At 44.2% G+C, this 13,968-nt stretch overlaps 1 protein-coding gene across 2 annotated transcripts in view; it reads left to right on the top strand.

Annotated features, from left to right (window-relative positions):
• LOC126950191 (histone H2A.V) overlaps window positions 1-13,968 on the top strand; it is a 222,207-nt gene that overhangs the window by 202,347 nt on the left and 5,892 nt on the right. The window contains exons 2-4 of one of the 2 annotated variants that reach the window (XM_050783469.1): window positions 5,555-5,682; window positions 10,085-10,162; window positions 12,442-12,555. In XM_050783469.1, coding sequence (XP_050639426.1) covers window positions 5,680-5,682; window positions 10,085-10,162; window positions 12,442-12,555 — 195 coding nt within the window. In that variant the 5' untranslated portion in view covers window positions 5,555-5,679. Of the gene's footprint in view, window positions 1-5,554; window positions 5,683-10,084; window positions 10,163-12,441; window positions 12,556-13,968 lie in introns of those variants that run through there. The other variant, XM_050783470.1, reaches the window with a different exon arrangement.

Genomic DNA, 13,968 nt, shown 5'->3' with positions numbered 1-13,968 from the left:
GAATTCATTTCTAACAATTTCCAAGTGATGCTGATGCTGGTGGTCTAAGGATCACACTTTGAGAACAATTATACTATATATTACTGGGTTAAATCCAGCAACATTGAATAATTTTTTTTTTTTTTGGAGACGGAGTCTCGCTCTGTTGCCCAGGCTAGAGTGCAGTGGCTCACTGCAAGCTCCGCCTCCAGGTTTAGGCCATTCTCCTGTAGCTGGGACTACAGGTGCCCGCCACCTCGCCCGGCTAGTTTTTTGTATTTTTTGTTGTTGTTGTTGTTGTTGTTGAGACAGTCTCGCTTTGTCGCCCAGACTGGAGTGCAGTGGCCGGATCTCAGCTCACTGCAAGCTCCGCCTCCCGGGTTCACGCCATTCTCCTGCCTCAGCCTCCCGAGTAGCTGCGACTACAGACACCCGCCACCTTGCCCGGCTAGGTTTTTGTATTTTTTAGTAGAGATGGGGTTTCACCGTGTTAGCCAGGATGGTCTCAATCTCCTGACCTTGTGATCCGCCCGTCTCGGCCTCCCAAAGTGCTGGGATTACAGGCTTGAGCCACCACGCCCGGCCGAATAATTTTTTTTTTAAGAGATACTGTCTGGTTCTGTTGCCTGGCTGGTGAGCAGTGACAGGATCATACATAGCTCACTGCAGCCTTGAACTCGTGGGCTCAAGTTCTCTGCCCACCTCAGCCTCTCAAGTAGCTGAGATCACAGGTATGTACTACACACTCAGCTAATTTTTTTCTTTTTTCTTTTTTGAGACGGAGTCTTGCTCAGTTGCCCAGGCTGGAGTGCGGTGGCAAAAAAAATTTTTTGTATTTTTAGTAGAGATGGGGTTTTACCGTGTTAGCCAGGATGGTCTCAATCTCCTGACCTCGTAATCCGCCCGTCTTGGCCTCCCAAAGTGCTGGGATTACAGGTGTGAGCCATCGCGCCCGGCTCAGCTAATTTTTTCTTTTAATTTTTGTAGAAGTGGAGTCTTGTCATGTTGCCCAGGCTGGTCTCAAACTCCTGCCCTGGTGGCTCATGCCTTGGCCTCCCAAAGCTTTAGAATTACAGGCATGAGCCACCATTCCCAGCCCAAAGTTGAATAATTTGTCCATGTTTGTAGTTTATCATTTATAGATGCTATTATATAAAATTTTCTGGTTAGACTGGTGTTCTTCTTTGACTCATCTTTGCCTTTTTTGTAACCCTAGTTCACTAGAAACTAGATTTTACTAACACACTTGGTTTATAAAACTGTTAGTAGGCAGACTTTTTTCTGGCATCCGTGTTTACAGTGATGACATAAAATTTACAGTGATGATATATAAATCAGTAAGAGGATTACTATTGTCTACAATGAGAACCAGTTTTTTTCAACCTAACTCCACTTTCATCAAAATCTGAATCAGCTGGGCACAGTGGCTCATGCCTGTAATCTCAGCACTTTGGGAGGCCGAGGCGGGCAGATCACGAGGTCAGGAGATTGAGACCATCCTGGCTAACACGGTGAAACCACGTCTCTACTAAAAATACAAAAAAAAAAAAAAATTAGCGGGGCGTGGTGGTGGGCGCCTGTAGTCCCAGCTACTCGGGAGGCTGAGGCAGGAGAATGGCGTGAACCCAGGAGGCAGAGCTTGCAGTGAGCTGAGATCGCACCACTGTACTCCAGCCTGGGCGAAACAGCGAGACTCCATCTCAAAAAAAAAAAATCTGGGCCGGGCGCGGTGGCTCAAGCCTGTAATCCCAGCACTTTGGGAGGCCGAGACGGGTGGATCACGAGGTCAGGAGATCGAGACCATCCTGGCGAACACAGTGAAACCCCGTCTCTACTAAAACTACAAAAAAAAACTAGCCGGGCGAGGTGGTGGGCGCCTGTAGTCCCAGCTACTCGGGAGGCTGAGGCAGGAGAATGGCGGGAACCCGGGAAGCGGAGCTTGCAGTGAGCTGAGATCCGGCCACTGCACTCCAGCCTGGGCGACAGAGCGAGACTCCGTCTCAAAAAAAAAAAAAAAAAAAAAAAAAAAAAAAAAAAAAAAATCTGAATCAATGACATGAAGGTTGAGGGGTAGAGAGTGGCGAGAAAATGATTTTCCTGTTAGGAAAGGAAGTTAACATTTATTGGCTATTATGTGCTAGGTACAGTGCTAGGTGCTTTCTTATACATTATTGAACACTTCTTTCAATCCCTTCACAAGGGCAAGTTTTTTTGTTTTTTTTTTTAAGATGGAATGGAGTCTTGCTGTTGCCCAGGCTGAAGCGCAATGGCGTGATCTTAGCCCACTGCAGCCTCCGCTTCCTGGGCTCAGGTTATTTTCCTGGGTCAGCCTCCCGAGTAGCTGGAAATTACAGGCATGCGCCACCATGCCTGGCTAATTTTTGCATTTTTAGTAGAGACAGGGTTTTGCCACGTTGGCCAGGTTGGTCTCGAATTCCTGACCTCAGATGATCCACCCACCTTGGCCTCCCAAATTGCTGGGATTACAGGCGTGAGCCACTGCGCCCAGCCTGCATGCTCTTTCCTTGTGGAACACCACCCACGCCGACTAAACTACATTCCCTGTTTCTCTCTTAAAGCACCCTGTTCTTTTCCTTCAGCACACTTGAACTTATAATTCACATATGGTATTTGTTTATTTCTTTAACATCTGACTCCCACTGCAGAGGACCATGAGGGCAAGGACAATGTCTATTTTGCTAATCACCAAATCTTCAGTACCTAGCACAGTGCCTGCAAACAGTAGGCACTGAGTGATCTGTTAAAGGAATAACTTGCAGGCTTATGCCTTAGTAGATTGGTAATGCCATCCACTGAGGCCAGAAACACAGAGGAACAAGAATTAACAATGGCTATTGCTACTGAAGTAACTCCACTCTTCTACATAGTTTTGAGGCTTCTATTAATCTGGGCACATTGCTCCATTCCTTCCTATTTCACTGGACACCCTTCCTCACAGTTGTCTGCACCTTCATCCTTATTTTTCCAAATTCTTACTTAGAAGCTCACCCTCTTCTTCTTCTCGAATTTAAGTTACCTTTTTTTAAAGACTCACTTCCCCAAAGTTGCTTCTCCTGATTCAAACTTTGGAACAGCTATCACCGGCCTGGATACAAATTTCTAAAGTGCCAGCCTGGGAAAATCCTATGAGAACAGAATCTCCACTAAGGCATAAACTTGTTTCACTATTAACTCACCAACACCAAGAACACATTCTAGCACAGTCAATGCATCATACTGTGAAAAGAATTAAAGAATTTAAAGCTGGAATGAGTTGGAACAAATGTGAGCTGGTATCTTGGTTATCTGCAGGCTATGCGGTCTCAAGCAAATGACTAAGTTCACCTAAGTCCATTTCTTCAGTTAAGAAATGAAGCTGGTTCTCCCAGAAAGCTCATATTGCCCAGACTGTAATAGAGATGATGATGATAGGGTGATGGGCCTTTTTAAATTGTGGAAACAGGCCGGGCGCGGAGGCTCAAGCCTGTAATCCCAGCACTTTGGGAGGCCGAGTCGGGCGGATCACGAGGTCAGGAGATCCAGACCATCCTGGCTAACACAGTGAAACCCCGTCTCTACTAAAAAATACAAAAAACTAGCCGGGCGAGGTGGCGGGCGCCTGTAGTCCCAGCTACTCGGGAGGCTGAGGCAGGAGAATGGCGTAAACCCGGGAGGCGGAGCTTGCAGTGAGCTGAGATCCGGCCACTGCACTCCAGCCTGGGCGACAGAGCGAGACTCCGTCTCAAAAAATAAATAAATAAATAAATAAATTGTGGAAACAGGCTCACGCCTGTAATCCCAGTACTTTAGGAGGCTGAGGCGAGAGGATCACTTGCGGTCAGGAGTTCAAGACCAGCCTGGCCAACATGGTGAAACCCCATTTCTACTAAAAATACAAAAATTAGCGGGGAATAGTGGCGGGAGCCTGTAGTCTCAGCTACTTAGGAGGCTGAGGCAGGAGAATCACTTGAACTCAGGAGGCGAAGGTCGCAGTGAGCTGAAATCACACCCCTGCACTCCATCCAGCCTGAGCAACAGAGCGAGACTTCATCTCAAAAAGTAAATAAATACATAAATAAATAGTGGAAACACCGCGGAAGAAAAACGATCGCTGAAGAGCCTGTGCACTCACATACATCCTTTAATTTTTACAACAGCTTCCGGGGGAAGGCGATTCCACTTTAGAGTTTTTCTTCCTTTCTAGCTGGGAGTTACCCTCCAAATTTTAACCTAATGATGTAAGCAAAATAAGCACACTGAAGAGGCTGAGAAGAAAAACGGCTCACGACAGTCTGAGCTCTGTGAGGTCTGCAAGATGTATAAGGCCTAGAGGGACATCAGTATGGGACTTCGGTTATGCCCACCCCCTGCCCCCACATACACAATCCCATGCACACCCAATTGTCTAAAGTCATTTCATTCCTGACTATCGGCCTCATCCATTACCTTTTTTTTTTTTTTTTTTTAAGACAGGGTATACTCTGTCTCCCAAGCTGGAGTGCAGTTGCGATCATGACTCACTGCAGCCTCGACCTCCTGGGCTCAAGAGATCCTCCTGTCTCAGTCTTGACAGTAGCTGAGGCTACAGGTCCGCGCCACCAAGCCGGCCCCATTATCTTCGTATTCTTAGAATTTGTAATAGATCCCGGACGCGGTGGCTCACTCCTGTAATGCCAGCACTTTGGGAGGCAGAGGCGGGCAGATCACCTGAGGTCAGGAGTTCGAGACCCGCCTGACCAACACAGGGAAACCCCGTCTCTATTAAACATACAAAAATTACCTGGGCATTGGGGCGCGCGCCTGTAGTCCCAGGACTCCGTCTCTAAAAAAGGAAAAAGAATTTATCATACAAATAACAACAGGTAGCCAATTGATAGCTTTTTTTTTTTTTTTTTTTTTGAGACGATGTGTCGCCCAGCTGGAGTGCAGTGGCGCGATCTCGGCTCACTGCAACCTCCGCCTCCCGGGTTCAAGCGATTCTCCCGCCTCAGTCTGCCGCGGATTGCCAGGGTCCGCGCTGAGAGGACGTCAGGGGAGTCAGTCCCCCAGAATAACGGCTGAGCATGAGGGCTGCCTAACCTTGAAATCCAGCGCCCTCCTGATCCACACGTCCTAAGACGAATAAATCCTCACAGTCTTTGTGAAAACCCACCAGCAGAAGCACGTCCAAAGTCTTCACCTCCCCAAACAAGTCTCAGAAGCGGAAAAACCAACGCCGCGAATGGGCGGGAAAGCCACAGCGCCTGCAATCGCTTCACCTTATTAGCTAATTTTGCTGTCCTTCTCAGTGGCCCGCCTCCCTTGCTCGCGGGCGATATTTTCATTGGCTTTCGTCTGCTAGGCGTCCAATCTCATTGGTTTGCTTTTCTGTTCGTCAGGTTTGGGTGCCTGGTGAAAGGCGGAGAGGGCGTCACTATTGGGCTGGAAGCCCCGCCTCCGCGTGCCGTGTGCAAAAACAAACAGCCGTTAGGTAGGCGGTGCCGGGGGGGCGGGGTCTGGCTAGAAGGAGGCGCGCGATTGAACAGCCGCTGGGGTTCGAACCAGTAAGACAAGCGGGCATTGGCCGCAGCAGCGCGAGGCGGGCACGGGGTATTGTCCGGCTCCGGCGGCGGCGGTCGGTGCTGCGAGAGCGGCGGCGGCGGCGCGGGTCGTCAGCGGTAGGGCGCGCGGCCGAGCGGAGGCAGAGTCGGCGCCGAGAACATGGTAAGAGCGGCCGGGTGGGTCGGGGGCACGGGGCCTAGGACAGGGCCGGGGGAGCAGAGCGCGGAGGCCCCGGCGTCGGCGCCGCTACCTGTGGAGTCGGGAGTTTGCGGGTGTCGGGGCTTCGTCCGGCCGAGCCCTTCGCCACCCGCCGGGGGGCGCCATATCCCGGCTGCGGAGCCCGACACGGGTCCCCGGGTGAGAGCTGGGCCTGGCCGGGTAGAGCGCGAAGTCTGTTCCGATCCGGACAGGTCTGTCCCGACGCTGGTGACGCTGCACCGCCCGTCTTAGAAGGAGGAGGACGCCAGAATCCGGCTTGGAAAGGTAGAAACAAGTGCCGGATCTTAATGTGATCGCTCCTCTGTATGAATGAGGTCAAACCGGCTGCCGCTATACAAGTTAGATAAGTCTTTGGCGATGTTTGGTTACGTAATCTCTCTGGCAGTCAATTTGAGGGTTTCTGCGAAAGGGTGCTTGTATTTGTGGTCTTTTGAGCTACAAAGAATGGTTTTATAGACCAGAACCACACGATTTTTTCTAGGTGATTGCACAGGTTTGAAATGAACGCCCATTATCTTCTGACCCCCATGCAGTTTGCGGTTTTCATTATAAAACGGTACTTTCCTTTGCCCTTGCTATGAATTTTCAGTCTTAAAGCATTCATCTTTTCATTCTGAAATTCAGATCTAGATTAGAAAAGTGTGGCTTTAAAAAAATGAAAGTGAATAGAACTTCAGCCCCATTTTAAAGTTGAGGGAAAGGAGAAAGTGCTAAAGGATACGCTCTGAGTTGCATCAAAGATTGTGTAAAAATAGTAAGACTGTTATTATGGAATCTTATTTTTGCCGGTATTCGTGCTTTAAGCATTCTGTTGAAAGGTTACTTCAACGGGAGCTACCTGCTTAAAAGTTAACACCAGGCTGTCATTTCTCATACTGCAGATAATATTAGATGATTTGTGCTTGATGTGTCAGATACGGTATTTAATAGACTTAACACCTAACTATAAACAGATTGGCCAGTCGAGAGGACAAAATGTTTGGTTATTGTAAAATACCCAAATCTTATAGCTGGAATAGACTTTAGGGACAATTGCTTCCAACGTCTAACGTATAGTTTATTGTTATTGTAAAGTACTATACTTTAACAAACTGAGGTACAGCCTACATCTAATCTGTTAACGGATTTGCTCAAACAGATGATTTTCATGATTGTAGTTTTTTGTTTGTTTGTTTTGAGACGGAGTCTCAGTCTGTCGCCAGGCTGGAGTGCAATGGCGCGATCTTGGCTCACTGCAACCTCCATCTCCTGGGTTCAAGCGATTCTCCTGCCTCAGCCTCCCGAGTAGCTGGGACTACAGGTGTGCGCCACCACGCCCAGCTAATTTTTTGTATTTTTAGTAGAGATTGGGTTTCACCATGTTGGCCAGGATGGTCTCGATTTCTTGACCTCGTGATCCGCCTGCCTCGGCCTCACAAAGTGCTGGGATTACAGGTGTGAACCACCGCGCCCGGCCGATTCTAGTTTCTTAGATATTTTTCAGTCTCTAGTGATACGCTATATGTTTTACATCCACTTACCAGTAGCTAAAAATACATAAGTATTAACATAAGCTAAAATGCAGGAGACATTGAGTTGTCGTTCTTGATAGATTTTAAACCTGAGAGGAAGTAAGCAGATGTCTGTTAAAACTGACATGAAAGTGTCTTAGTATCCAGTTTGCAAGTTTATCCAAGTGAAATGAACTCCCTCTTCCTCGTGTGTGTGTGTGTAATTTTTAAAAACCAGCAACCTTAACTCAGGTTAATATGAAGTCAATTCTTGGAATTAAAAAATTATATTTGGTTTCTCAAGCACCAATTAAAATGAATGTTCAAAGTAGGGAGGCTATATATACAGTTTGAGGGGATATCGGAAAGAAAGTAATTATCCATTTATTATATAATTTTATATTCAGATAAGTTTGATACCATGAAAGTTTTCTTTTGTTAAGTATGAGAATTGTATCGAGAGTCTCTAAATATTGGAACTAGTCATTTAATGTATTGAGGCTTTTAAAATCTGACTATATGTCTACTTCTTTAAAAAGCAAATAGAACAGCAAATATGACGTATCTGAAACAGTGAGGATAAAATTGCTTAAGCAGAGTAGTTATTATATGACCTGGGGAGCCTGGGGAGTTTTGTAGTTGTTGGCTTTTCATTAGTGACTAGTTCTTATTTTTTCCAATCCAGTCATAGGAAGACAGTGATTATAATTTTAGATGCCAGTTGAGAGGTTTTTAAGTGTTATATATTAGGCAAATAGAGATAAAAAGGGTTTTTTATTTGAGAAGTAAGACCTGTCTTGTTAGGGGAGCCGACCTCAAAAATCCAAAAATTATATTTTTCTTATATAACAACATAGTCAAAATTATTGAAATATATGAGGCATTCTGGTAGAAATCAAGAGCATCTCAGTTCTTACTGATAAACTTAAATCAGTCTCTTGCTGAATTACCTAATGTAAGAGAGTGAGTATGAATTAGTTCTTAGATTTTTATTTTTCCTGTTTCTAATACCTGCCAAGGTTTTACTGTTTTTCTTCCATATTATCTTGGGTGACGCGCTTAATTCACTTAGACGTGATTAGAGGAAGTATACAGGGGTAATTTTTAGCTTTAAAAAATCTTTAAGGAAAGGGTTAGCTACAAAGGGGATATGCCATTTCAAAGCTTACTATCTGTTTTGAAAGTATAGCCCCTCAAACAGCCAATCCTGTAAACTGATTTAACAGTAAAGAAATAATCTATTTAAATGGTAAAAACAAAATATGAGGGAAAATTAGTTTTCTTAAGTCAGACCCTTAGTATTTCCTCCTTAGAGGCAAATAGCATTTCTAATTTATTGTGTCACCTTCTAGAAATATGTGTGTACACACATACTTTATAATACCCCATATTTACTTAATAGCTCATTACATTTGCACATACTTTACCTTTTTCATGCAGAAATAGGGTTTTTTTTAAGCGTACAGTTCAGTGGCATTAAGTACATTTATAGTGTGCAACCATCACTGCCATCTGTCTCAAACTTTTTCATCTTCCCAAGTAGAAACTCTACCCATTCAACAGTAACTCGGCCAGGCGCAGTGGCTTACGCCTGTAATCCTAGTACTTTGGAAGGGCAAGGCAGACAGATCGCTTGAGGTCAGGAGTTCAAGACCAGCCTGGCCAACGTACGGAAGCCTTGTTGGTACTAAAAATACAAAAATTAGCAGGGTGCGGTGGTGCACACCTGTACTACCAGCTACTTAGGAGGCTGAGGCAGGAGAATCACTTGAACCCAGGAAGCAGCTACCCCTGGCAACCACAAATCTGCTGACTATGAACTTTACTATTTTAGGAACCTCATAAGTAGAATCATATGGTATTTGTCTTTTTTGTAACTGTCTTATTTTCCTTAGCATAATGTCCTCAAGGCCCATTTATGTTGTAGCTTGTGTCAGAATTTCCTTTTTAAAGCTGAATACTATCCCATTATATATATATGATTTTGTTCATCCATCATTGGACACTCAAGATTGTTTCCACCTTTTGGCTATTCTGAATAAAGCTTCTGTGAACATGGGTGTACAAGTATTTGTTTGAATCCTTGCTTTCAATTTTTGGGTGTGTACCTAGAAGTGGAATTGTTAGACTATATGACAATTCTGTGTTTAATTTTTTGAGGGTTTTTTTTTCTTGGAATATGCTTTATTTTTCTGAGAGTTCTAAATATTTCTGTGGAAGTAATATATGTTACATTGACATTGATAAAAATTGTGAAATATTTCATGTATGCATAAAAGTTATATTGACTTGCAAGATTCTTCAATCTGGAAATTGATAAATATGTTAGCTTTTAGAAATCTCATATTTTTCAGCCTGGCACTGTGGCTCATGCCTGTAATCCCAGCACTTTGGGAGGCCAAAGCGGGTGGATCACTTGAGGTCAGGAGTTCAAGACCAGCCTGGCCAACATGGTGAAACCTCATCTGTACTAAAAATGCAAAAATTAGCTGTGTGTGGTGGTGCACACCTGTAATCTCAGCTACTCAGGAGCCTGAGGCAGGAGAATCACTTGAGCCTGGGAGGCGGAGTTTGCAGTGAGCCAAGATTGCCCCACTGCACTCCAACCTGGGCAACAGAGCTAGACTCCATCTCAGAAAAAAAGAAAAAAGAAAAATCTCATATTTTCAATAAGCATTTAAGGTTTGACTTCGATAGAAATTATAAAAGGTGATAGAATCCCATGTATATGAGGAAGAGGATCACCTACATATTTTTAACTACCTAAAGTAAAAGTAGAAGAAATTCTGTTTCCAGAATATTTTTGAAGTAGTGTTTTCAACTCTTTTCATTCAAAAAATTTTTTTTGCATTTAGGCTGGAGGCAAAGCTGGAAAGGACAGTGGGAAGGCCAAGGCTAAGGCAGTATCTCGCTCACAGAGAGCTGGGCTACAGGTAATGAATCCATGCTGTCGTTACATTACTATTTTCTTTACTGTTGTAATTTATGACCTATGTTTCATCGATTACAGAAGTCTACTTGTATTACTACAAACTTTTTTTTTTTTTTTTTGAGACAGAGTCTCGCTCTATCACCAGGTTGGAGTGCAGTGGTGCGATCTCGGCTCACTGCAACCTCTGCCTCCTGGATTCAAGCGATTCTCCTGCCTCAGCCTCCTGCATGGCTGGGACTACAGGTGCGCACCACCATGCCCAGCTAGTTTTTGTATTTTTAGTAGAGACGGGGTTTCACCATGTTGGCCAGGATGGTCTCAATCTCTTGACCTCGTGATCCGCCTGCCTCAGCCTCCCAGAGTGCTGGGATTACAGGCATGAGCCACTGTGCCTGGCCGAGAAATACTTTTAATCAGGAAACTTGGAAGGCCAAACTGTAAACTGTTATCCTCTTGGCAGTGGTAAGCCATTGAGAGTTTAAGCAAGAGGACAGCATGATCCAGATGATACCGAAAGAAGGGGGATGGGAATTTATATTGATGTGCACATTCTGTATTTTAGGTTTCCATGTATATTCCTAATTAGAACTTATTTTAAGGCATACTTAATTTGAAGTAGAAAATGGAAGGCCAATGGAGATTATTGCAGTGATTTAGGAATAAAGTAACATACTTGAATGGGAAGCAGTAGAAATCATGTGTGTGCAGAAAATAGGTGAAGCAGTATAAGGTTAAGAGGAAGTCAGAAGTTTCTCTAAGGCTTAGAACCTAAGGAACAGAGGAGTTTGTAATAGGGTCAAGTTATGAGTAAATTTAAATGGGATCATTTTGAAGTTCACTAAAACATCCACGTGAAAATGTCCAGAAGTTGGAAACATGAGTTCAGCTTTCTAAGAGAGGTGATAGAATTAGGAATTTGAGATCATTTATGTAAAATTGATAGTTTATGTTATGGATGAGTTTCCTAACCTAAGAGAATGAGAAAGGAGCACAAGGATATTTGAGGACCCCTCAAAAACTTTAAGAAAAGGCTGAGGAGTAGTCAGGGTTGGTATGAGAATTCTGAAGTCTAAGAAGAAATGTTTTTGAGGGCCTACTGTATGCCAGACAACATACTGGTTACTAAGGATACAAAGGAAAAGAAGACATAAATCTTGCTCTTAAGAAGCTTTTGGTCACTTAGAGACGAAGTATAAATGCAAAAAAAAAAAGATTGCTTGTGTTTATTAAGGAAGTAAAATGTCACTGCTGGCCTTCAAAAGTACTGTTTAACAGAAACCAAGTTAGGGTTAGGAAAAAATGGGTGACAAGAAAGTAAGGGTTTCAGGATTTGTTTTTTAAATTCAGTCTTTGGAAAGAGACTTTCTAGACCGTAACTGGAAGCAGTTTTCATAGATTGTGAAGTTTTCAGTAAAGTCTGTAGAAGGAAAGAAACCAGCGGAAAGGAAGTAATTGTAGCTGTTGAAATAATGCAACAGTGAAGGCATGAGGTAGTCCTGTAAGAAAGGGCACAGACAGGCTGGGCGCAGTGGCTCATGCCTGTAATCCCAGCACTTTGGGAGGCCAAGGTGGGCAGATTACGCAAAACCCCGTCTCTACTAAAAATACAAAACAGCCAGGCGTCCTGGCGTGCCTATAATCCCACCTACTCAGGAGGCTGAGGCAGGAGAATCGCTTGAAACCCGGGAGGCGGAGGTTGCAGTGAGCCAAGATGGCACTACTGCACTCCAGCCTCAGCGACAGAGTGAGACTCTGTTTCAATAAAAAAAATAATAAAGGGCACAGACAAGTGGGATTAGGATACTCTGAAATGAGAAAAGTACCCTCTTTTTCGGAAAGTAGAATCACAATGAGATAATAGTACTGATTTTTCTTAACTATCAGATCACCTCTTGAAACTGAAGAAAGAACATTTAATAAGATCTGAGGAAGGTATTGGAGGTTCAAAGTTGCATGTGCCTTTTATCTGAAGAAATTAACTAGACAGGAATTTGATCCATGGGTCATGTTGAATGTATAGTTGATGACAGCCCTGCATGGTTTTTCTTCATTTTAGAGTGATATTCTCCATATTAAGCAGAGGTTAAAGATTTTGATTTTGATTACCAGAACATAGACACAGGCCCTGGGAACTGTTAATTGCCTAATAGATTTGACTTCTGATATGTGTGATCAAGTTTTTTATTATTTCATGCTTACTCACATTTTTTCAGCCTTTGATTACAGTCAGTGCAATGTTAAGACTCTGCAGTGCTTCCCACTAAGACATCTCTCTTTTAGTTTCCTGTGGGCCGCATCCACAGACACTTGAAGACTCGCACCACAAGCCATGGAAGGGTGGGTGCCACTGCTGCCGTGTACAGTGCTGCGATTCTGGAGTACCTCACTGCAGAGGTTTGTACAGGAATGTCTGTTGTATATGGCAGTCCAGAAGGTGCACTAGTCTAAGTGACATAAACCCATGGAATATATTTGAAAAAAGACATATTATGCTCATTGGGGCTTTTTTGTTTTTTTGGAGATAGAGTTTCACTCTTGTTTCCCAGGCTGGAGTGCAATGGCCAGTCTCCGCTCACTGCAACCTCTGCCTCCCGGATTCAAGCAATTCTCCCACCTCAGCCTCCCAAGTAGCTAGGACTACAGGTGTGCACCACCGTGCCCAGCTAATTTTTGTATTCTTAGTTGAGACAGGGTTTCATCATATTGGCCACACTGGTCTCAAACTCCTGACCAGGTGATCCACCTGCCTCGGCCTCCCAAAGTGCTGGAATTACAGGCTTGAGCCACCACGTCCGGCCTCATTGGTTTCTTTAACAGCGCAGTTTGAGATGCATCTTGTCAGCTATTACCCAATACTAATGTGAAAGAACCTTGGTGTACTTGTTTTTAAAGCTAAGCAAGGGACTGGGCACGGTGATTCACGCCTGTAATGCCAGCACTTTGGGAGGCTGAAGTGGGTAGATTGTACACTTGAGTCCTGGAGTTCCAGACTAGGCTGTGTGACAGAGCAAGACCCTATCTCAAAGTAAAAAAAATTTTTAAAGTTAAGCAAAGGCCAGCAATCTCTTATCTTTTATTTTCATTTATATAAATAAATATATATTTATATTGAGACTGGGTCTCACTCTGTCACCTAGGCTGGAGTACGGTGGCATGATCATAGCTCATTCCAACCTCAAACCTCCTGGGTTCAAGGGATCCTCCTGCCTCAGCCTCCCTAGTAACTGTGACTTCAGGTTTGTGCCACCACACCTGGCTAATTTTTTTTTTTTGGGGATAGAGTCTTGCTCTGTATCCCAGGTGGAGCGCAGTGGCGCAATCTTGACTCACTGCAACCTCCACCTCTTGGGTTCAAGCAATTCTCCTGCCTCAGCTTCACCAGTAACTGGGATTACAGGCACCCGCCACCACACCTGGCTAATCTTTGTATTGTTAGTGGAGACGGGGTTTCACCATGTTGGCCAGGTAAGTCTTGAATTCCTGACCTCAGGTGATCCACCCACCTCAGCCTCTCAAAGTGCTGAGATTACAGGTGTGAGCCACCACGCCAGTTGCTAATTTTTTATTTTTATTTTTTGTGGAGTTGGGGGCTCCCTATGTTGCCCAGACTGGTTTCCAACTCCTAGCCTCAAGTGGTCCTCCCAAGGTGCTGGGATTACAGACATAAGCCACCATACCCCAGTGAACTTTGAAGTATGTATATAATCAGTAGAAGTATTTGTGAAGTTACAGCATAATGTTTTAGTTTATGAAGATTTGCGATGATGTAAAGTTTTGCCAGTGTGATGATACATAAAAATCACAAAT

This window comes from Macaca thibetana, chromosome 3, assembly GCF_024542745.1.
Source record: "Macaca thibetana thibetana isolate TM-01 chromosome 3, ASM2454274v1, whole genome shotgun sequence".
Classification (NCBI taxonomy): Eukaryota; Metazoa; Chordata; class Mammalia; order Primates; family Cercopithecidae; genus Macaca; species Macaca thibetana.
The sequence above is the reverse complement of the archived record's forward strand: the minus strand, read 5'-3'. Positions and strand labels throughout refer to the sequence as shown.